Source organism: Gavia stellata, chromosome 11 (genome assembly GCF_030936135.1).
Source record: "Gavia stellata isolate bGavSte3 chromosome 11, bGavSte3.hap2, whole genome shotgun sequence".
In the NCBI taxonomy this organism is placed as follows: Eukaryota; Metazoa; Chordata; class Aves; order Gaviiformes; family Gaviidae; genus Gavia; species Gavia stellata.
The window spans coordinates 11,745,349-11,767,161 of record NC_082604.1 but is presented as its reverse complement, the minus strand read 5'-3'; the positions used below and the strand labels follow the sequence as shown (position 1 = coordinate 11,767,161).

General features: G+C 38.0%; 1 protein-coding gene across 1 annotated transcript in view; it reads right to left on the bottom strand.

Annotated features, from left to right (window-relative positions):
- Nucleotides 1-11,778, bottom strand: part of COL4A3 (collagen type IV alpha 3 chain) — a 53,798-nt gene extending 42,020 nt beyond the window's left edge. The window contains exons 1-10 of the mRNA XM_059822845.1: nt 11,719-11,778; nt 10,764-10,820; nt 7,109-7,198; nt 4,684-4,728; nt 4,153-4,197; nt 3,801-3,863; nt 2,997-3,050; nt 2,102-2,128; nt 1,428-1,505; nt 343-405 (exon numbers count right to left, since the gene is read on the bottom strand). Of these exons, the coding sequence (XP_059678828.1) occupies nt 343-405; nt 1,428-1,505; nt 2,102-2,128; nt 2,997-3,050; nt 3,801-3,863; nt 4,153-4,197; nt 4,684-4,728; nt 7,109-7,198; nt 10,764-10,820; nt 11,719-11,778 (582 nt within the window). The remainder of the gene's footprint in view (nt 1-342; nt 406-1,427; nt 1,506-2,101; nt 2,129-2,996; nt 3,051-3,800; nt 3,864-4,152; nt 4,198-4,683; nt 4,729-7,108; nt 7,199-10,763; nt 10,821-11,718) is intronic.
- Between the last annotated feature and the right edge of the window lie 10,035 nt (nt 11,779-21,813).

The window sequence follows — 21,813 nt, the reverse complement described above, 5'->3', positions numbered from 1 at the left end:
GAGTGGGTGATAGAATGTCTATACAGTCTAGTTGCAAACATATACATCTCTCTTTCTTACAGTTATACACATTAGTATTTAAAATGAATTTACAGGTAATTATGTGAAAATTAAAATTTGTGCCTACATGGACAAAGATGCTTCTGAAAACATGGAAATTATCATGCATAAAAATAATAAAAAAAAACTGAAAAAAAATCAGATGTTTGCAGAAGGATATTTATTTCACATACACATGTCTCTAGGCCTCAAACAAGTCTGGTAGTTGTAGTTATGTCATTCTGTAGGTTTCTGGGAAAATCAAATGTTACAGTAACAAGTGAGACGTAAGTTCATACTCACTGAAGCTCCAGGAGGGCCCTGTGGTCCAAATTCCCCAGAATATCCTTGAGCACCCTTGGCACCCTACATGTTAAAAAAGAAACACGAATAAATCTCCTGGCAAGATTATGAGCAAAGCACAACACTAAATTCAATGAACTGAATAAGAAACAGAGGAGCAGCACTGTCTCTGGATTTCCTTTTCATGTCTCAGAATAACACAGAAGTATAATTCCTCCTCACTGCTTCATTGGTTGGCATACGTTTTGAAACATGAGGAAACATATCTGTTCTAAAACTAAACTACTCAAGTGAGGATATATGTCCTGTTTAACTGTGGACATTCTCATAATCCGTATAGTCCTGTTCCTAACCCTAACAAGCCTTTCATCTTTCAAATATTCTACACAATAAATTCTATACTTCAAAGCTTCATTTTCAAAGAAATTGAAAATTAAAAATTTTTAATTTCCTTTTAATTTAATGTCCTCCGTTTATTAGAACAGTCAAAAAAAATGTCTGCTCTGCCTTCTTCTATTAATCTCCATTTTCTAAATATGGATCATACTGGTCTTTGTTAGTACTCCTCTAGAAGCTGAGCTGGCCTAATCTGTTTAATCTTACTTCATGAGGAATTTTTGCAGTTGGACTAGATGGTTGCTGTAGGTCCCTTCCAGCCGAACTATTCTATTCTATATGCAGGGGTAAACCCCTAAATCTATGATCAGTTTTTCTCCATTTCTAAAGTATTGTTGTTTGTGTGCAACCTGAATTCCCTATCTCACTTTACTAACACATAATGGACACTATTGGTTCTGATGGCAAAATTAATTACTATTGTCTTGTTGTACTCTGTTTTGTAAAGTCAGAAGAAAGACTTTGAATATATTGTATTAATCAGATCACATAAAGTTAATTTTTTAAAGACACACAATTATTTTCTAGTTTAGAAAATAGTGACATAATTGTAAAAATACTATATCTATGTAAAATATATAACACATTAAAATTACATATTATATAAAATAATTCTAATATATATACACACATATTACATATAATATTTTTTTATATATATATCACAGTCTGAATTAATTCTGAATTACCTGAAGTCCAGGCATTCCTGGCAATCCAGGATCACCTTTTGCACCATACCCTTGGTTATATCCATCTGCAGGGCACCCCTGGGCAATTAGATAAAAAGGAAGACAAAAAGTTATGCTGTAGAACTCTGTAGTGGAACAAATCTTCTAATACAGTTTGTAGGGAAATAAGGAACATCAGAATGGCATAATGATGGCAACTGTCCACTCTGGATAGTTCTACCTTTAAAAAAGATTTTATTAAACAGAATATACCTTTTCCAGGCATTCCAGTTGTCTGTTAGGAGCAGCCTTCATTTCAGACATACCTATGTTACTCACCCACAGTCCTGACCTTCAAATTTTTTTTAGTGGTTTTTATCTCTTTGAAATACTCTCTAGTGCATCTGTGGATTTCCATATGAATTCATAAACTGTTTGGGGGAGGGGCTTAGTTATTTCTGTGCTTGAAAGGGTTAAATTCATTCTATGCAATAACAGTAGTTAAAGGGAGAAAAAAAATTATATACTGTTTTGTAACCCAGGTTGAATGCAACTAGTACAGACGAAGTACCAAAATTTGTAGTTGCTTCTTCTGGAAAGCGGACCTTCTGTTTACCGTGAATGGAGATTTTGACATACACACAAACTGTTGATCACTAATAAATATTTCATGTAATATGGTGTAAATAACTGACCTTGTCTCCTTTGATGCCAGCAATACCCTAGGGAGAAGAACAATCGTATTATTAAAACAGAAAAGTAAAATGAGACAATGGTAAAAGGACACATTCTAAATATTCTCTAAAATGACACATTCTAAATATTCTCTAAGCTCAGTGCTCTTAAAGTGATTTATTTTCATGGACACAGTATATAGCCAGGTACATGTTTACTGTACCAGACTTCAATTGAAGAAGAAAGGGCATATTGTCAAAAAATAGTCCAGTCTCACAGTTACAACTCTACAAGTGAGGGCAGAACAGTTTTGAAGCCTGACCTTAATAAATAAATAAATAAAATCAGGAGAGCTGGTAAAGTAAAACTCATGTTTAGCAGTTATTAAACTTGAAACCACCGGAACTTGACAGACAGCATTCCTTTTCCATTTGTTGTTTAGAAGTTTCTTTTAATAACACATTTCTACAGAGAAAAAACAAATCCTAGGGTTAAAGCAGTGCAACCATAATGAGAAGTTCTGGGTTTAATTCCTGGTTCTTATTGACTTAATTAGGCCATATCCTCAAAGATATTTAGGCATGAACTGAAACTGCAATCTATTAAATATATATGACACCTTTAGAGATGTGAGTGGTAAATTTTCATGAGTATCCCCGGAGACACTAAAGAGCTAACACCAGTCAATGAATTTGCATGCACTCATTAACTAAGAAGTTGAGGCCCAACATGAAGCAGACAAAGCATTACTTTTAACTTTGGTTTCTTTACCACACAGTTTTAATATTAATAAAATGGGGATACGTATATATTTCAACTGTTGTCAATACCAGCTAATGTGAGGATTTACGCTCCTTCAGTGAATGGCTTTATGTGGTAGAAATGCACACAATCATGAATTTCACCGACACGTACTGGAATGCCTGGAGCACCTCTTCTACCTGGAGGACCTGGAAAACCTTGATCACCCTGAAAGTAGTAAGAGTGACTGTTAATGCATATTATTGTTTATTATTTGGTCTGATTTTAGCAAATGTGATTACAAAAGAAGGTCTTTATGTTACCATACCAAAATTGTGAGTTGCATTACCACCATATTTGCCAGAAGGGGCACAGCCTGACTGTATGGGTCTTGACTTCTATCCCAGACACCGGGCTTTATTAGCTATGTCAGATCAGTTCACTGTTTCACTAGAAATGTATGATTTTCTGTAGTAGGCATTTTTCTGACTCCCTTTTTCAGAATGCTAGAAGCATTTGCTCATAGAGGAAAGAAAAACTAGTAAACCTGTAACTTAACATTAAGCCTTTTCTTTTAATTGCTTTCAGGACTTATGAATTGTCAACTGCAAACTAGATACTGGTGAAATAAAATTAATTAACTATCTCTTCTATAATCCATTTCAACAGAAGGACAGGGTGGACAAAACCGATTAGGTCTTCTGGATTTAATGAAAAAAGTTTTATCTGTTAAAATACCAAACATTCTTAACATTTTAGCAAAGGTCATTAATATGGATTATTTAATTATCTATCTTACATAAAAAGGCAGCACTTTTCCTTTCTCTAGCCTCATGATTCAAATTTTTCCTAGCTGATAAAGTCACAAACTGAAACAAATCGAAGTTGCTGTATATCAGGGGAAAAATTCAGAATGCTTTTTGGCCATTCCTAAGCATAGCCAAACACAATCCCCATAACATTCAGCTTGGTTTGTACCTTTGTGCCATTGCATCCTGGAATACCTGAGCGCCCAGGAGGACCAACAGTTCCCGGTTCACCCTAAAAAGAAGTGCAAAATTGACACAAGCTTTGTTTCCACATGTTCATATTACCCTACAGCAACACTGAAAGAGTTTATGTTAGAGCAGTGTTTCACAAAACTTGACAGATTACAATGTGTTCTTAAATCATTACAATGAGTAAGAACTGCTGATGCTAAGATTGCTATCTCCAGGCTAATTGACAATGCTGATATTGAGACTAGAGTGAGCATATTGGGCTGAGGATAATTGTGTACTGAAGACGATAGTAAGAGAAAAATGGTTAAATCAGTTTTGTTTTTACTTACTGGAAGGCCTGGGGGACCTGAAAATCCAGGTATTCCTGGGACTCCCTAATGATATCAAAACAGAGGAGTAATATTACAAATATTAAGCAAAAACTCATGATGCAGTTTTTCTTTTGATTGCATTCAAAAGAAGAATGAATGCAAGTATGATTCTATCAAAAGATCATTATTTCCTTAACCCTTCTGACTGTGAAACAAGTATAATGGTAGCTTACACACTGTTGCCATAGACTGGTTTTGCCCACAGAAAAACACCCAAAACAACTCTTCATGTAATTCTAGTCTTGACTTTTTCATAGCACATCCCAATACTAAATACATACAGCATGAACCTTGTACATAAGGTGTAGCAAAAAATGCAAAAGTTCTAAAAAACAGGTAATGCATGTGCATAGTCCATATCATAAATTTTAAAAATACTTCAAAATCATATATAATGTTTTGGTTTTATTTTTCACAAATTACTGAACCAAATTGGCATTTAGCATGACATTTAATACATACAAGTTTGTTTAAAATATAAATACTTACTCGTATACCTTTGGGTCCAACTAAGCCTGTAAGCCCTGGAGCACCCTAGATCACAAATGGAAAACAACGTATTTCAATATAATTGAGAAAAAGTACATATATGTCAACAGGACGTGCAATATTTTTATTATTTTACCAATACCAACATGTGTACATGAAACTATATAAATAAATAAATAAATGATTTGCCTATTACAGACACTAAAGCAAGCAAGCATTTAATACAATTTGCATAAATTGTGGCACTTTGCCCTCCCTTTCAGTGTTTACAGGGGATATATCTCGTCATAGGTCAAAAAAATAACAGTCAGGGTTTGTTGAGAAAGCAGTTGCTATGGATCTGTTTAAAAGTGTGAGACCTGGTAGTGCTTCCCTGTGAGGAAATAGCTGGAAGGCTCACCAGTAGTCAGGAGAGCTCCTCAGCTCCTGGATATGGTCAATGTTCATGTAATGATCAGGTACATGCATGTACCAGCCACTCTCACTCGCACTGTTGTGCATGGAAAGGAAAGCCAGGAGGAGGCTGGAAGGGGGCTAAGCAGGATGGGAGAGCAAGGCTGAAAGAAGACAGCAAAGCATGACACAGCACAGTCTAGACAGAATCTGCTAGAATTGTTTCAAGACACTTAGAGCTTTACTGATAATAAGAAACTTTTATCATTCCCATAAAGGAAATGGGGAACGTACAGGACTGCATAGCTCCTAAAATCTTGGGTGACATTTCATTTACGATAACGTACAGGCATTGAAAAGGAAAAGCTAACTGGAATAATACATGACAATAGATGGCATTCAGGCTAACAGAGATGTTCTTGCTTGTGCTGGTTTTGGCTGGGATGGGGTTAACTTTCTTCATAGCAGCTAGTATGGGGCTGTGTTTTGGATTGTATGGGGCTGTGTTTTGGATTTGGGCTGGAAACAATGTTGATAAAGCAGGAATGTTTTAGTTACTGTTGAGCAGGGCTCACACAGCACCAAGGCCTGCTCCTCACCCCACCCCACCAGTGAGTGGGCTGGGTGGGGGTGCACGGGAAGTTGGGAGGGAACACAGCCGGGACAGCTGACCCCAACTGACCAAAGGGATATTCCATACCATATGACATCATGCTCAATATATAAAGCCAGGGGAGGAAGAAGGAAGGTGGGGGACATTCGGAGTAATGGCGTTTGTCTTCCCGAGCAACCGCTATGCGTGATAGAGCCCTGCTTCCCTGCAGATAGCTGAACACCTGCCTGCCGACGGGAAGTGGTGAATGAATTCCTTCTTTTGCTTTGCTTCTCCGTGCGGGGTTTCTTGCTCTACTTATTAAACTGTTTTTATCTCAGCCCACGAGTTTTCTCACTTTTACTCTTCTGGTTCTCTCCCCCACCCCACCTGGGGGGAGTGAGTGAGCAGCTGTGTGGTGATTAGTCCGGCTGGGCTTAAACCACGACATTGCTAGATAAATTATCCTTACTTTTTGCAATTCTTGCAGAAGTTATTATCACTTATTAAAAGGGAAATGCTCTACTAAACACTTTTCAATGAATTCAAATACATGACTCATCAACATGTATGAGATCCACCATGAGTATCAGCTCCATAAAGTATTGTAAAAATGAGATAGGACAGAATAATGCAACATTACCCTAACAAATTAAAACTATAAAAAACATTTGTTTAAAGGTATGGATAAGTGCTGGAACCACATTAATGCAGGTCCTAGACATAATGTGATTGTGGCAGTACCTTCCTGAATTATACTGTGGCTGAGTTCACGCCATATTTACACACAAATAATTTATTCACCAGAGTCAATTTTTTGATGACAGCAGGAGTGCTGTTCCTCAAGGCAAATATAAATGAAATGGTTTTTAATAAGAAATTTATTTCTTTTTTCTGCTCATGCAGGAGTCATTGAAAATGCATATTCAGCATCAGTTTACGCATACAGGAAAGAAAGCCCAAGTCACTGAATTCACTCTCTCCATACTAGGTATTTCCTAAACAGAACAAGATTTATCTTAAAAACAATCTTTCCCGTCAAATTTTCTTAAATCTATTTTTTATAATTGTCTCAGTAGCAGCTTGCTTCCTCTCTTTCTAGCAACAGAGTATACCGTTAAGACAAAACTGAGGTTATGCTGCTAAAATCTACTTAGACCCATGTTCATTGCCTCTGGCAATTCAGTCCAGGTGCTTTAGCACTGGCCACTGGACAACTGACAATAAAAGCCCATGTTCATATCAGCTACTTCCTCTCAGTCAAAAATGACCATTGCAGCTAGTGACCACACAACATCCCTCACCAAATAGGAGACTCTGAAACAGGTTTTGTTTTGTTTTTGTTTTTTAAAACAGAATTCTCTACCCAGTCATAGCTCACTGTCACAGTCAAGCACAGTAGTTTCTCTGTGTCTCTCTCTCTCTCACATACACGCCTACCTTTGGTCCCTGCAGCCCTGGAGGCCCTTCTGGACCAGGAAAGCCTCTATGACCAGGTGGACCTGGAACACCAGGAAAGCCTTTTTCACCCTGTAAACATTAAGAGAAAGAAGTTCTTAAAAGATCCATGAATTCTCCTTTTGATAAGTGATTTCTAAGGCACTCATTACTTTCAGTACCTCTTAACTTCTATATATGTGTCTGCTACCGTGGCAGATATATTACCCTTGCCCATACTAACCTGTTTTTGTGGTCCTGCCTGTGTGCTGTCTAGGTCACATGGTACCACTGAAGTAACATGCTCATAAGTATGGCTGAAGATATCAGAAGACAACAGTACTCAAGATTTTGCAGAGTACAGAAGTTAATTGGCAGCATGAAAAGTTTAGGAAAGCAGCTCATACATATTCCTTGTTAATATTTCTATAATGTGTTTAGTCCCTACAAGCAGCAACAAATCCATCATAGCAGCTCTAATTTGTAGTTGGCAAACTTAATGGCTGCTGCTGTACAGCAAGGTCAGTTCCAAATCATCAATACCTCTCTTCATGCAAGCCATGGAAAGAAACAGTGGGAATCAAATGCAACCAAACCATTCAGATAAAATAAAAGAAGATTGCATTAAGCAACAACTTTTAAAAATTGTTCTGAGTCTCAGACATTAAGACATCCAATTACTTTTTCATGTGTTTTTTAAGGTCAATTTCAAATAACCCAACCATGTAAAGGAAACACAGAAGATTAAAGCTACACATATAGAAAACAGGAGGCTAAGTTACAGTGAAAGGGCCATTTTCAGTTTTTTAGTTAAATATAATGAAGATGCAAGTCTTATTTTGGTTAAAATAAAGTGCTTCAAGACTAGAAACTCACAGAAAAGGTGTTTCAGCTCTTTAGATAGCAGCAATTTAGCATGCTCAATTTTACATCAGTGAAGATACCAAAGACTTAAACAATTTAGTTAGCATACAAAGAACAGACCCCTTTGTGCAAACTTTGTACAGACAAATTAAGAAGATACTGCGTCACATAAACTGAAATATGCATCAGTTTTTCTGGAAACGGTCTGGCTGTGGTCACTGGCTGTATTGGGTTATGTTGATATTGTTTACCTTGAGATAAACAGTATACTGAGATATAGCACCCTGGAGGAGCTTCTGGGTCTCCTGATAACAACTGATATACAACCTTGAGACTTGGTATTGTTTACATACCAAACAGCAAAGTCAGTAAAATGCCCCAAATAGGTGTCCTAAGGCTGACCTACCTCATTATAATGTTAAAAACCACACCTCCGAGCTAGAAAAGCCCCCAACCCAAATAAGCCCCCTACTCTCTGGGCATGCGTTGTCAATTAAAAGAGAACTGTATCTTTAAGATGAAGTAAGAAAGATACTAACCAATAGTTAGCTAAGGGGTGGGACCAGTAGGCGTAACTAACTTTGTTAACTGTTTAAATACTTGTAATGATTTCAACTGGGTGTGCATGCTAGGAGGAAGAATCCCCCATGCACCCAGTGCTGCAATAAACCAATGTCAGCTTTCTAAACTATCATTTGGTTTGGAGAGTTTTCTTGGTTACAATTTTTCGGTAACAAAGAGCTGCCTATTCAAGAGCTTTTACATCACAGCATGGGAGAGAGAGGATGGCGTTATCAATTCTCTCAATTTTTCTATTGCTTTATCAGGGGAGAGTTATACGAAAATGCATTGGAAATTTTGCTGTGCAGAAGTTCCAGTATCTTATTATTTGATGTACAAGACAGGATCCAAAAGAAGTCTCAGGGAAGCCAAAATACCTTGGCTTGTCCCTCCACCAATTCTCACCCCTCAAAATCCCACTAACTCACCAGATTTTAAATAGCTTCTGAATTATTAAAAAAAAAAAAGAGTATTAAAATATATAAAGATAGAATATAATCCCAGAACATTTTAACACAAATCAAAATAATAATTGCATTATGAAGTGTCTGTGAGATCTGTATCATAAACCGGTATAGCTTTTTATAACAAATCGTTTATTTCGTCCACCAGCGTCCCAAGAAAAGGCAAAAAAGGATAATGCTATACCAAGGCATGCCACTGGAGGGAGTGTGGTACTAACTCACAGAAAACCGAAAGAAGTCCTTGATCTTCCTCTACTGAGCTTGTTACCCCCACACTGAAGCAAGCCATGGAGTGCTCTCCGGATAGAGAGCAGCACTGCACTGTCCTGACAGCTTCACTCCCCTCCATACAGTACAGGCCATTTTATCCACACTTTCTTCTTGACAGATCAACATGATCAGAGGATTCTCAGGTTGGAGAATTTCTTAACATTGAACAGTTATGAAAACATATTGATGAATGTAATTGTCCTGACTTTCCAAAGCTGCCTGAAAAACTTCATCAGTGTAAATAATGATTAACTCTTACCTACTAATTGCTCAGTTGCTTTAACATGGAACTGATGAAGACAAGTTGCAGGTGTTCATTCTTATTAATATTTCTCTTTTAGTGGGCAGCTTATTTTTTAATTTTTCAACTGGTGCCAATTTTACTGGTTAGGACAAAGTCAGGTTAGACTAACAAAGAACATGAAAAATAAGCACTGAGATTTTACTAAAGACATGAGTATTCTCCTTTCCCACTTCTGAAAATAATGTTTTAATAATGAACATATTTACTTTGACAGAACTCTTCACCACTGAAATGAAGCTTCCTAAAGGCAAGACTAGCAGTGTTTACTGTGGTGCAATGTGACATTTTTTCTTGGTAATAAAAGTACAAGGAGGAAAGTTGGGAGTAATTCTTTACCAGCCAGATGTGTCGATCAGTGGGACTAATCACAACCATAAGCCTATATAGACACCTGGAATCTATTGATAAGGTTTAGTACGGCAATCACTGTGTCCACAGTTAGCCTGAATTACAACCATGACTTCTTTAATAATGCCCCTTTCATTTGTGAATCAGTTGTTTTTCCAGCTACAAGCAGGAGTTTGAAAGAATTTTTGGCATTTGTGTAATTCAGGTTTGTCAAAAGCCACTCTGAGCCTCTGCCAAGCTACTACTGGCAACAGGCAGAGCTGCGGCTCTGTTACTTTTGATGGATTTGATGCTGTTTCCTCACTGCTGGCAAGGTGTTTGTGATTAGGACCCAGAAACTCATCCTCTGAGTCTGTCTGCAGGAGATGTATCTGACGCCAGTGCATGTAGCTTTCCTTCAGGAACTGGAAAAACAGAGGGAGAGGGCAAGGTCCAAAGATGCAAAGAGGGAAGCACTGAACATGACACCCTTGATGGCATTATGAAATTTGTAACGGGAGAGCTGCTGCCAGGGTAATGGTATCTGTGGGCATTTGTTAGGAGTTTGTGAAAGTGACGTAGTGCTTTGGACAGTTGTTCTTCTGTTGGTGTTCAAACATCATGCAATGCTGTCGACAAACTAATGCATTTAAAAAAAAAATTAAAACTCTTCTTAGTTAAACAGTGTCCCCAGAGTTATTTTAACAGAATTTTGTAAAGTAATGTATTTCTTTTACAATTCTCTGTAGACTCTGTTGACAGAATATCATCACATGATAAATTCACTCACTGTATCGACTCAACTAATGTATTAACAATTTGCAGGTATAAGCTAATCTTAAAAAAAGGAAAATGTATTTGTTCTTACCTTATTACCTTTCATGCTATCACAAAAGCAGGGTCTTTTACCTTTGCATACACAGCTCTGAAAAACAAAAAGACAAACTTTATAATAAAATTATTTTTCTCATTGTGTTGTTTGGTGAGGGGCAAATGAGAGCACAGTAATTTTAATAAGGTAATTATTTCACAGATAATGCAACTTAAAAAAATGTTCGTGAAGAATGGCAATTCTCAACAGCGGAAAAGAGGTCATTATTCCTCTGTACTGTCTTTTGAGACAGAGAAGGGCACTCGTTTAATTTTGTAGTTGGGGTAAAGGCCAAGAAGCCATGCTTAACACCACCAGGGTTATAATATCAGTATGAAGTGTAAAATTCAAGTTTGGGCTCACAGCACTAAACATTGATGATCCTTTAAAAAACTTAGTATAGAAACACATGCATATACTGATATTGTTTCAGATCACAGAATCACAGCATCACTAAGGTTGGAAAAGACCTGTAAGATCATCAAGTCCAACCATCAACCCAACACCACCATGCCCACTAAACCATGTCCCGCAATGCCTCGTCCACACATTCCTTGAACACCTCCAGTGATGGTGACTCCACCACTTCCCTGGGCAGCTTATTCCAGTGTTTCACCACTCTCTCAGTAAAGAAATTTTTCCTAATATCCAGTCTGAACCTCCCCTGGCACAACTTGAGGCCATTTCCTCTTGTCCTGTCGCTAGTCACTTGGGAGAAGAGACCAGCACCCACCTCTTTGCAACCTCCTTTCAGGTAATTGTAGAGAGCGATAAGGATGATATTATTTTTATTTTACTCTATTAACCAATAATTTTCTGACTTTTTGTAGCTGCATTCATCTTCTGACGCTGACACATGCTACTTAATACAATTACAAAGGACCCTCAACTTCATTGTTTCTGAATTCTGGAGGTTTCCTGAGCCAAGCTGTGTGACAGTGAGTGCCCTCACACAGGGAAGTCCCCACTCCTGCAGCAAGTCCTGGGCTGTAGCTGCTACCATCATATCCATGTCTTCAGGTGAACCTGGGGTTCAAAGGCCTCCTTGGAGGGCTGAATGTTGAGTCTGTGACGTCTACTGCCGGACTATGGCATGGCTATCTGGGAGCAACTACAATTTAGGAAAATTCAATGATTAATCAAGTATGAAGAGATATTCAGGTTTTTTATTGTTCACACTATGAAACATTGTTCACACTGTGAAAACAAACAAACAAACAGAAAACCCAAACAAGGATATTCAGTATGTAACTGGATAGACAGCATGACTAAATTAGCTAGCTCATGTACTAAGTAGTTGTGGTAGCAGGGAGCTCAGCAGAGCTGCAAAGCACATCTGAGATCCTGGGTGAATTCGAGATCACTTAACCCTTCTGTGTCCTGTTCCTGCTACAGCTATCACAAGCTCAGTACCTGAGCTAGCCCAGTCAGGCTGGGATAACTCTGCAAAGGACTTTTCTACACTCATGTAGACATATCCTATTTCAGTGGAGTGGAGGAGAAGAAAATAATCCTTTGTTAACATAAATATTATACATACTAAAATATCACTGAGGTTACTGAAGCCTTGTATTTCATACAGATGTGGAGTAAACTGCACTTATTGTCCTTCTTTGTACACTTAAATTATTTCCTTTGTTTTTGAAGCTCTTGCTGAATTACTTTTTCAATTGTACCACTGTAGAAAGAGGGTTATTTTTCAGTTTATCCTTCCACTTTAGTATATATGTTTATCACAATGACCATATACTATGGCATAGTTACAGACAGTAAGAATGGGACAAATATCACATATTGGTTATGAAGATATTTTTCTAAGTTGCATAAATTCAGAAAAGAAGGAAGAACTGTATTTTTTCTTACAAGACTACAGCATTTAAGATGGTATGATATGAAATTTCTATTTAGATCTTGAAGACAGAATTCATTGACGCCTACAGCTGGTCATAATACAACAGCAGCAGCACTGTTCCAAATTTATAACTTTTCCAGTTGTCTTCTCTAAAACAGAAAATAAAAGACAGATGAAAAAATGTTCTCCATTACATTCTAAAATGATAATTTAAATTTTCCTGTAGTAATCTGTTCAGGTAAAACATTTTACAGAACTGAAAAGCATCTTTTCTTCCCACAAGTTAGGATCAATTTCTTCTATCTTTATCATCCAAAACTGAGGTATGTGGTATCAGCTACTTGCCTTCAGTTCTTACACAGTTCATGGTGTTCGTATCTTTCCATTGACTACACAAGGAAACATCTAGTTTGGAACAACTCATCCAGTCTCTTTAGGTGCCTCTTTTAGGATGGAGGAAAGATGCTGCAAGTACTTGCTTTCTCTACAGACTAGACAATTACTGACAGTAGCTCCCCTGTCCATGGTGGCTGAAGTTAGGTGAGATGATGCCATCTATTAATTTAAACATAGATGCAGGAGGCATTCCTCAAGTGAACAGTTATTTAAACACTCATTTACAAAAGAAAACAGAAATTAGACTCAGTTGGCCATGAAAAGCAAATCCCCTAAGAAATGATTGTGTCTGCCTGTATTCTACAGACAGATCAATAGGTGATTACTTGATGTTTCAAGCTAGATTTTTAAAGAGCTGCAAACATTAAATACTTACTTCTTTGGCATATTTAAAGAAGACACTTTCTTCCCCTGATCTGACAGCTAGAATTCAAGTGGTACTACATCAGAAATTTGGAAAACAAAGGTGTCATGTAAAACAGAAACCATGTGACTATGGTAACTTTACTGTTATTTTAATCAATATGATTAAATATCAAATTAGAAGGGCCAAAGCCCAACTAGAACTTAATCTAGTGACTGCCATAAAAGCCAATAAAAAATGTTTCTATAAATACATTAGCAACAAAAGGAGGGCTAAGGAGAATCTCCATTCTTTACTAGATGCAGGGGGAAACAGTGACAAAGGATGAGGAAAAGGCTGAGGTACTTAATGCCGCCTTTGCCTCAGTCTTTAATAGTAAGACCAGTTGTTCTCCAGGTACCCAGCCCCCTGAGCTGGAAGATAGGGACTGGGAGCAGAATGAAGTCCCCACAGTCCAAGGGGAAATGTGTAGCGACCTGCTACACCACTTAGACATCCACAAGTCTATGGGACTGGATGGGATTCACCCAAGGGTACTGAGGGAGCTGGCGGAAGTGCTCACCAAGCCACTATCCATCATCTACCAGCAGTGCTAGCTAACCAGGGAGGTCCCAGTTGACTGGAAGTTAGCAAATGTGACGCCCATCTACAAGAAGGGCCACGGAGGATCTGGGGAACTACAGGCCTGTCAGCCTGACCTTGGTGCTGGGGAAGATTATGGAGAAGATCATCTTGAGTGCCATCACATGGCATGTACATGACAACCAGGTGATCAAACCCATGCTGACTGGGCCTATGAAAGGCAGGTCCTGCCTGACTAACCTGATCTCCTTCTATGACAAAGTGACCCGCTTAGTGGATGAGGGAAAGGCCGTGGATGTTGTCTACCTGGACTTTAGTAAAGCCTTTGAAACCATTTCCCACGGCATTCTCCTGGAGAAACTGGCTGCTCATGGCTTGGACGGGCACACTCTTTGCTGGGTAAAAACCAAAGAGTTGTGGTGAATGGAGCTAAATCCAGTTGGTGGCTGGTCACAAGTAGTGTTCCCCAGGGCTCAGTGCTGGGGCCAGTTCTGTTTAATATCTTTATCAATGATCTGGATGAGGGGATCGAGTGCACCCTCAGCAAGTTTGCAGTCGACACCAAATTGGGTGGGTGTGTTGATCTGCTTGAGGGTAGGAAGGCTCTGCAGAGGGGTCTGGACAGGCTGGATCGATGGGCTGAGGCCACTTGTATGAGGCTTAACAAGGCCAAGTGCTGAGCCCTGCACTTGGGTCACAACAACCCCACGCAATGCTACAGGCTTGGGGAAGAGTGCCTGGAAAGCTGCCCCGCAGAAAAGGACCTGGGGGTGTTGGTCAACAGCCGGCTGAATGTGAGCCAGCAGTGTGCCCAGGTGGCCAAGAAGGCCAACAGCATCCTGGCCTGTATCAGAAATAGTGTGGCCAGCAGGAGTAGGGAAATGATCGTGCCCCTGTTCTCGGCACTGGTGAGGCTGCACCTCGAATACTGTGTTCGGTTTTGGGCCCCTCACTACAAGACAGACATTGAGGTGCCGCAGCATGCCCAGAGAAGGGCAGCGAAGCTCGTGAGGGGTCTGGAGCACAAGTCTTATGAGGAGTGGTTGAGAGAGTTTAGCCCAAGAGTGTTGTTTAGCTGGGAAAAGAGGAGGCTCAGGGGAGATGTTATCACTCTCTACAACTACCTGAGAGGAGGCTGTGGAGAGGTGGGTGCTGGTCTCTTCTCCCAAGTGACAAGTGATAGGACAAGAGGAAATGGCCTCAAGTTGCACCAGGAGAGGTTTAGATTGGATATTAGGAAGAAAACCTCTTCACTGAAAGGGTTATTAAGCATTGGAACAGGCTGCCCAGGGAGGTGATTGAGTCACCATCCCTGGAGGTATTTAAAAGAATGTGGATGAGGCGCTTAGGGGCATGGTTTAGTGGTGGACTTGGCAGTGCTAGATTTACGGTTGGACTTGATGATCTTAAAGGTCTTTTCCATCCTAAACGATTGTATAATTTTATGATTTTATCACCAGAGACACAAGAATGAACACTAGGTGCAAAATTAACAACAAACAGTATTCTGATTTCCTCTTGGTGAGGTCAGTTTGGCACTGGATAATCTAAATTCACCAAGTAAGTTATATGACAGATATCTTAAGCCTTTAAGCATAAATATCAGAGGATAAAGTGACATATATCTCAAAATAAATTTGGAATAGTCTATAAGACAACCAATTTTCTTGTTCCGTATTCAATAATAGTACTTTCCGTCCCAAAGTATTCTCTTCAAAATAGGTGACAGAGGTTATTGGTACGTGTGTGCTGAGCAGTATAAAAGTGGTAACTGTTCAATGTTCAGCATCCCAAGGAGAGATGTAAACACAGTGCACATTAAAAGGAGTCTTAAATTGCAGGCACTATATTTTACTGCTGTACAGGGCTGGTGAGTGACTCAAGCTACCACATTCTTAAGGCTTGGATATGAAAATTGTAAATTAACTACAAGACCTATGAGACCCATTTACTCAGCAATCTCAACTGCTGAAGCAAAGATTTAGCTTACAGATTTAGTAGACACATGTCTGAGTCCAGGGAAGGTACTGTTTACTGAGGAAAAAATGATTACAGTATTCCAAATTCTCTGAATTTCTTCAGTGTAACTGGGAGCATATCCTGGCTGACCATAGAGAACTTTCCTGAGAAATAGCCATAGTGGGCTTCTAATTTTCCCAGTAGCGGTTATTTACCACTGTAATTCTATAAACCTTCATGGAGTTGCCCCTTATTTCTACCTGTGAAAGTAAAGCTAGAAGCAGATTCTTTACAGTATTTGTATGCAAAGCACAGTTTTCAGGACATGTAGAGAAATCACCAAATGAAATGACTCTTCTATAATAGGTATAGTCTGCAGAAGACTTGACAGGTACAGATACAGAAGAAACTTTTTCTTTTAACTAACAATCACAGATAATTCAATGTGAAGTTAAATGCATGAACATGTAGAAACTTATGATGCTATATAACTAAACAAGGTTATTAAACTATTTAAAGAAAAAGAGCCTTTGCTCTTCAAGAAGTCAGAATGCTTAGAATGTGTTTAATTTGCCATTAGTAAGCTTTCAGATCAATTTAGGTCTTTTTGTGTACACATATCACTTTAAACTAAACTGAAAAGACCAAAGATGATTTTACATTACACAGTCAGTTAGTTGGATAATACTAAATGTTTTGGCATATGATTTTTACATAACATTAGATTCTGCCTTCTGTAAAGGAGCTTTGAACCAAAAAATTATTGCTCACTTACACTACTGGATGTTTCCACATCCTTGCAAGATGCCTGCAGCTCCTTTATCAAAGGACCATAACAAAACAATAGTCTATTGCCAGGTTATATGATAAGGAAATTGAATATTAGTTATTAATTATTTGCTCAAAATCCTCACAATAACATCTATATAAGTAAATGCATTACCAAAGCCACAGGTTTACTGCATGTTTTTCAGTTTTGTGATTTTTATAGTAACAACCTACATTTATTTCAAATATTTAGATACTATAGATGGCACTAGATTTTTGATCTAAAAATCTAAGCCAAAGGATAAAGTCAGATCGTTATATGAATAACAAATCAAATGAATTCACCAATGAACCCAAATTTTAGAAAAACCCAACACTTTCTTGGAGTGATTTATAGAGGAACTCTTTTGAAAAGTGTTTTGAGTTATAGTAGTAGTATTCTGTGTTCTTTAAATAATTACAGTTGTACATGCTGAAGCACATTTTCTGCAGCGGTTCATGTTTTGTTCAGTGGGTACAATCTCACCTATAACACTGAGTTGCCCTTCCTACACTATGGGATTGGATTCTATGGGGCTCTGACCTCTTCCTGCTCCCAATTCAGAAACTAACTTAAGCATGTTTAGAAAGTGTTTCAGTCCTCTCCACTGAATCCCTCAATGAAATGACTAAGAAAGAAGGAAGAAATAACATACTAACAGACTACATTGTCACCTATACAAAGCTTAATGTAGATTCAGCATGGCACTGCTACTCCTACCATTGCAGTCGTGGCAACTTAATTTGGAGTATCAAAGTGAATCTTATATAGCTTACAGCACTTTGCCAACAGAGCTAGTTATATGAAAGATGTCAGAGAATGTATTTAGGGATGCTATCAAACCTGAATACGTCAAAGGACGTCACAAAACATTAATGTAAGGAAAAAAGCAAACAATGATAGGCATTTCTATCAATACCACAGGCTTTGAGACCTGTCACTCACATCTGTAGGGCAATACAGTCATACTGGGAATGGCTTAAAGGCAGGAGGATGGGGAACAGACAAAATGAGCCAGTAAGGCTGATGAGCCAATATTTCTTCATTGATCTCTTTTTGGAATGATATATATGATGACAGAACAGTCAGAGTATTTGTTTGCTTCTCCAGATCCAGAGAAGATCAGAGTAGGTCAGCTATGATTTCAAAATACTTATTTGTATTAAAAATACTGCACCCAGGACAGAGAGGCAGCAAAATGTGTTGCTGCAGGCAACAGGCACCGTATTCTTTAAGCATGTTTCAGATGAAGACTACATCAAGACCACACAGGATAAGTAATAAAGACATTCAGATGAAAGCTGAGATGAAATTAAATGTATTCTGTAGGAATATAGTAATCTGGCTGCAGTAGTGCTTAAGTTTACACTTTTGGCCTGATTGGTCTTTAATTTCATGCATGGACTCCATTGATTCCAGAGGTAAATCCTGGTTAACATAAATGAAAGATGACTGTGCAACATGAGGAATTTTAAGATTAATTAAAAGCAGTGCAAGTGATATCCATTAATTACTCTGGACAGTAAAAATAGTCCAGGTGTCTTCTCTCAAGTGGGTGATGAAGCTGTTGTTTTCCTTCATTGGTTGTTCTAACTGCTGATCAGGCTCATTTTTAAAAATGCAAGCCTGATTTTTCATTTAAACTGGATTTTTATTAGCATCTCACCTATCCTGCCATTAGGTCTTTAACTTCCAAGTTCAAGGATCACTAAATTACAAGTCCATCAAAAGATGGAACAAGACTTACTGGACAAGATCTATTTTTCTGTGATGCCACTTTTTTTTTTTCATCTTTCTGCTCATTAATGGTATCCTGAGCAGCCTACAAATATGCAGGTCATCACAGTGGTCCTTTCTAAGTGGAAGTAAATTATCAGCTAATTTCCAGTTTTTTGTAATCTCCCTTAAATTCCAATACTTATTAAAAATTACGTATCAGTGAGCCAGCTCCTTTAAAGAGTCTTGATTATGAATTTTCAAGGGCTGCTGACACACTGAGATTTCTGAATTCTTCCTGAGCTGTCTCAGTGCAGAGCAATCACTTTACACATTCCAGCTGCGTCTATAAACCACAACTGAGCACACAGAATAATATTGCTCAAATAGTTGATGTTAATATAGTGCTTAAAACTACAAAGGGCCCATTTCTCTAATGTTTTCTACTACATGTTTTCTATTACATCTAATAAAAGTGGGTGTAAAGCATTATGATTACAGTAAGCGGAAAGTTCTGCTTTAACATTTATCTGCACTACAGACTTGTGTTGGGATAGGTATGCTGCTTGGACACAGTTATGTTTTTGAGAATTTATCCTAACCTGCTCAAGCAGAGGATCTGACAGCAGAGCTGTATAGAAAAAAATTCCCACTGTGGAAAAGGCTATATAAGGGAAACCTTTCTTCTGAGTCTGATGCACCTGTGTTAGCATACTTAGCTAGACTAGCACAGTCAGTAATTCTATCTAGACATGGTTAGTAGATACGTGACTCTGGCAGCATATTCCTCATGTTGCACAACTGAATCATCATGTAGCGTACAAGGTACTGGAGAATGAAGTCCCCTCACTCCAAAACATTGCTATCAAAACAAAATACCAGTCTCACAATTACAATCTGTATACTAAAATTTTTTCATGCATTCTAAGCATCAAGCAAGAATTCATTAAAATTATCAAACACCACGAAGAACTTTGTGGTTTTTTAGTGATTGCTGGACCAGTACAACAAAACCAAATTATTAAGCCTTCAGTAAGTATAGACAACATAGAGCAGAAATAGGAGATGATGAGATGAAGGAAAATATGTCCGTTTCCAAACCCTGAAACATTGTGTAGTCACTTGTGAACTGGAAGGCAGCCAGACATTCCTACCTTAGAAGACTCCTGTTAGCAGCCATGTATGCTATCAGAATTCACTGCATTTTGCCGACCAGTTGAATACCTGGCACCTGACAAAAATGATTTCATTTTGACTTTCCATTATAAAGAAATACACCTGTAACTTTAACTAGTAAACAACTTGGTCAATAACATCTAATGTAGGCAGACTGGATCTCAAAGGACACAGTGGAAGACAACTGTTACGCTACAGACAGTGCAGTTGTTGAATAAGCTCCATTAAACACTTGTAATGGGAACCTTGCTGAGGGAATAACTACTGAATCAATATCCCTCCTTGGTGACATAGGCCTTGTATTACTGGTTATGTGCTGCTTTCAGTGTGAGGTGCAGAAAAGAAGGCCTAAGCATTTACGATCATTGGAAAAAACCTTCATAACACTTCACAGAAGCAGGATTTTGTGTCTAGAGATACACATTCTGTGATCACACAATGTGAACACACAACATGCATCTAGCTGAACTTGATAAGAATTTCCTTACTTTCTATTCTTAATTTTAAAATGTCAGGAGTCCTTTTGGAAGGGATTTGCTCTTTTATGTAATGCAAAGATATATTTATAATGGTATTTGCAGACCAACTATGGTAAATGACTGGTATGGAGAAACAGAAGAAGCTGCTGTAGATGAACTTTTAAACAACTTTCTATTATGTCAAGGGAACATGTGTATGAACACCCTTTTTCACTTCAGAGATTGAAACCATTTTGAAAACCTTCTCTTAGTTTTTAAAGCAAAAACCTGTTCAGTAAGAACTTCGTAAATAACAATTTTGTAGTGTTAGCCAAACGTCTTCATTATAACTATTCATATTTATCACAATAAAAAATTAGTAATATAAACCTTAAGTAAACCAGTATAAAACAGATGGAAACGAAATTTTCATAGAACTTTTGCTATCTCTTGCCTATGTTTAAATGAAATAAAGTAAGTCCTTGGGAAAAAAAAAAACAACCAAAAACCAAAACAAAATAAAAATTGTAAAACACCCTGCAACTCTTTTTTTGTAATATAGCGTATCTTTTTTGCTGTGAATGAGCCTGTCTGTATGGAAGTTCCAAGAAACTACTGTAACATAGCTGTTCATATTATTCTTATGAAAGCACACCATTCTGCCATCTTGCTCATAGTTCCACAACTTCCATGGTGCCAACGATATTCTTGTCCAAGCAGATACAGTACAATTAAGTACATGGAGCTTCTCCCTTCTCTCCTACTCACTGACAGTAAAGAATTAGGGAGTGTGAGAACAGTAGGGCTTAGCAATCTTCACTGTGCCTGCGTGTTATCATCATTGCGTTAGGATAAAACAGGTAAAATGTGGTCATTTAGAAAAAAACCCAACACCTTGAGTTTTCACAAACAAATTGTTTGTGAGCTTTGCAGTGATGACCACTAAGGCCTGTGTTTTAGAAGCTGCCTGAGCTGCCTGAATTACTGAGTATCTATGTATGTAGAGCTGGCATGTTGTGTGCAGTTTTGGAAAACCATAAGTTGAGGCTCTCAACTGAATCTCTGTTTTTTGGGGATTTTTAATTGCTTTTGGTCTATAAAGAGAAGATACAGAATTACTCCGTCTTTAAACAGAGAGAATGATGGTTTACTTTCTTCTGCTAAAACACAGAAAATTTTGATACTTTTATATACATATATTTATAATGATTGATATCTTACTCTACAAATAATCTCACTAGGGTGGAAGTCAGTGTGATGAGGACTATCAGAAACTGGACCAAAAACTGTTCACGATATATTCAGATGGGTAACATTTCCAAAGGCAGACCCATAAACCCCATCTCTGTGGGTTTCTTCTCCTGACCTTGAACAGGACACGGGGACAAAAGAAATAAATATTCTTCCTTTCCACAAGGAAAAAAAGATTAGGCAATTCAGGCCACAGAATTTTGTTTTGTGTAGCAAACTTTTAAGGGTGTTTAATCAGCTTATTCATCCGTGCTCTTCCTTCCTAACAGAGGGTCATCTTAAAAGAGCAATCTAATAACAAAGAATACACACCATTTAAGTAGAGAATTTTTGCTTACCTACCATAATATGGTTAGCATTACATCACACAACTTTTATTTCTTCCCAACTGTTGAGTGTCGGAATTATATTCAATATAATTGTTGTCTCCTCAGGCCTGTATATTTGTATATTCATAAAATTCCTGGTGTGCATCTTCTGTTAAG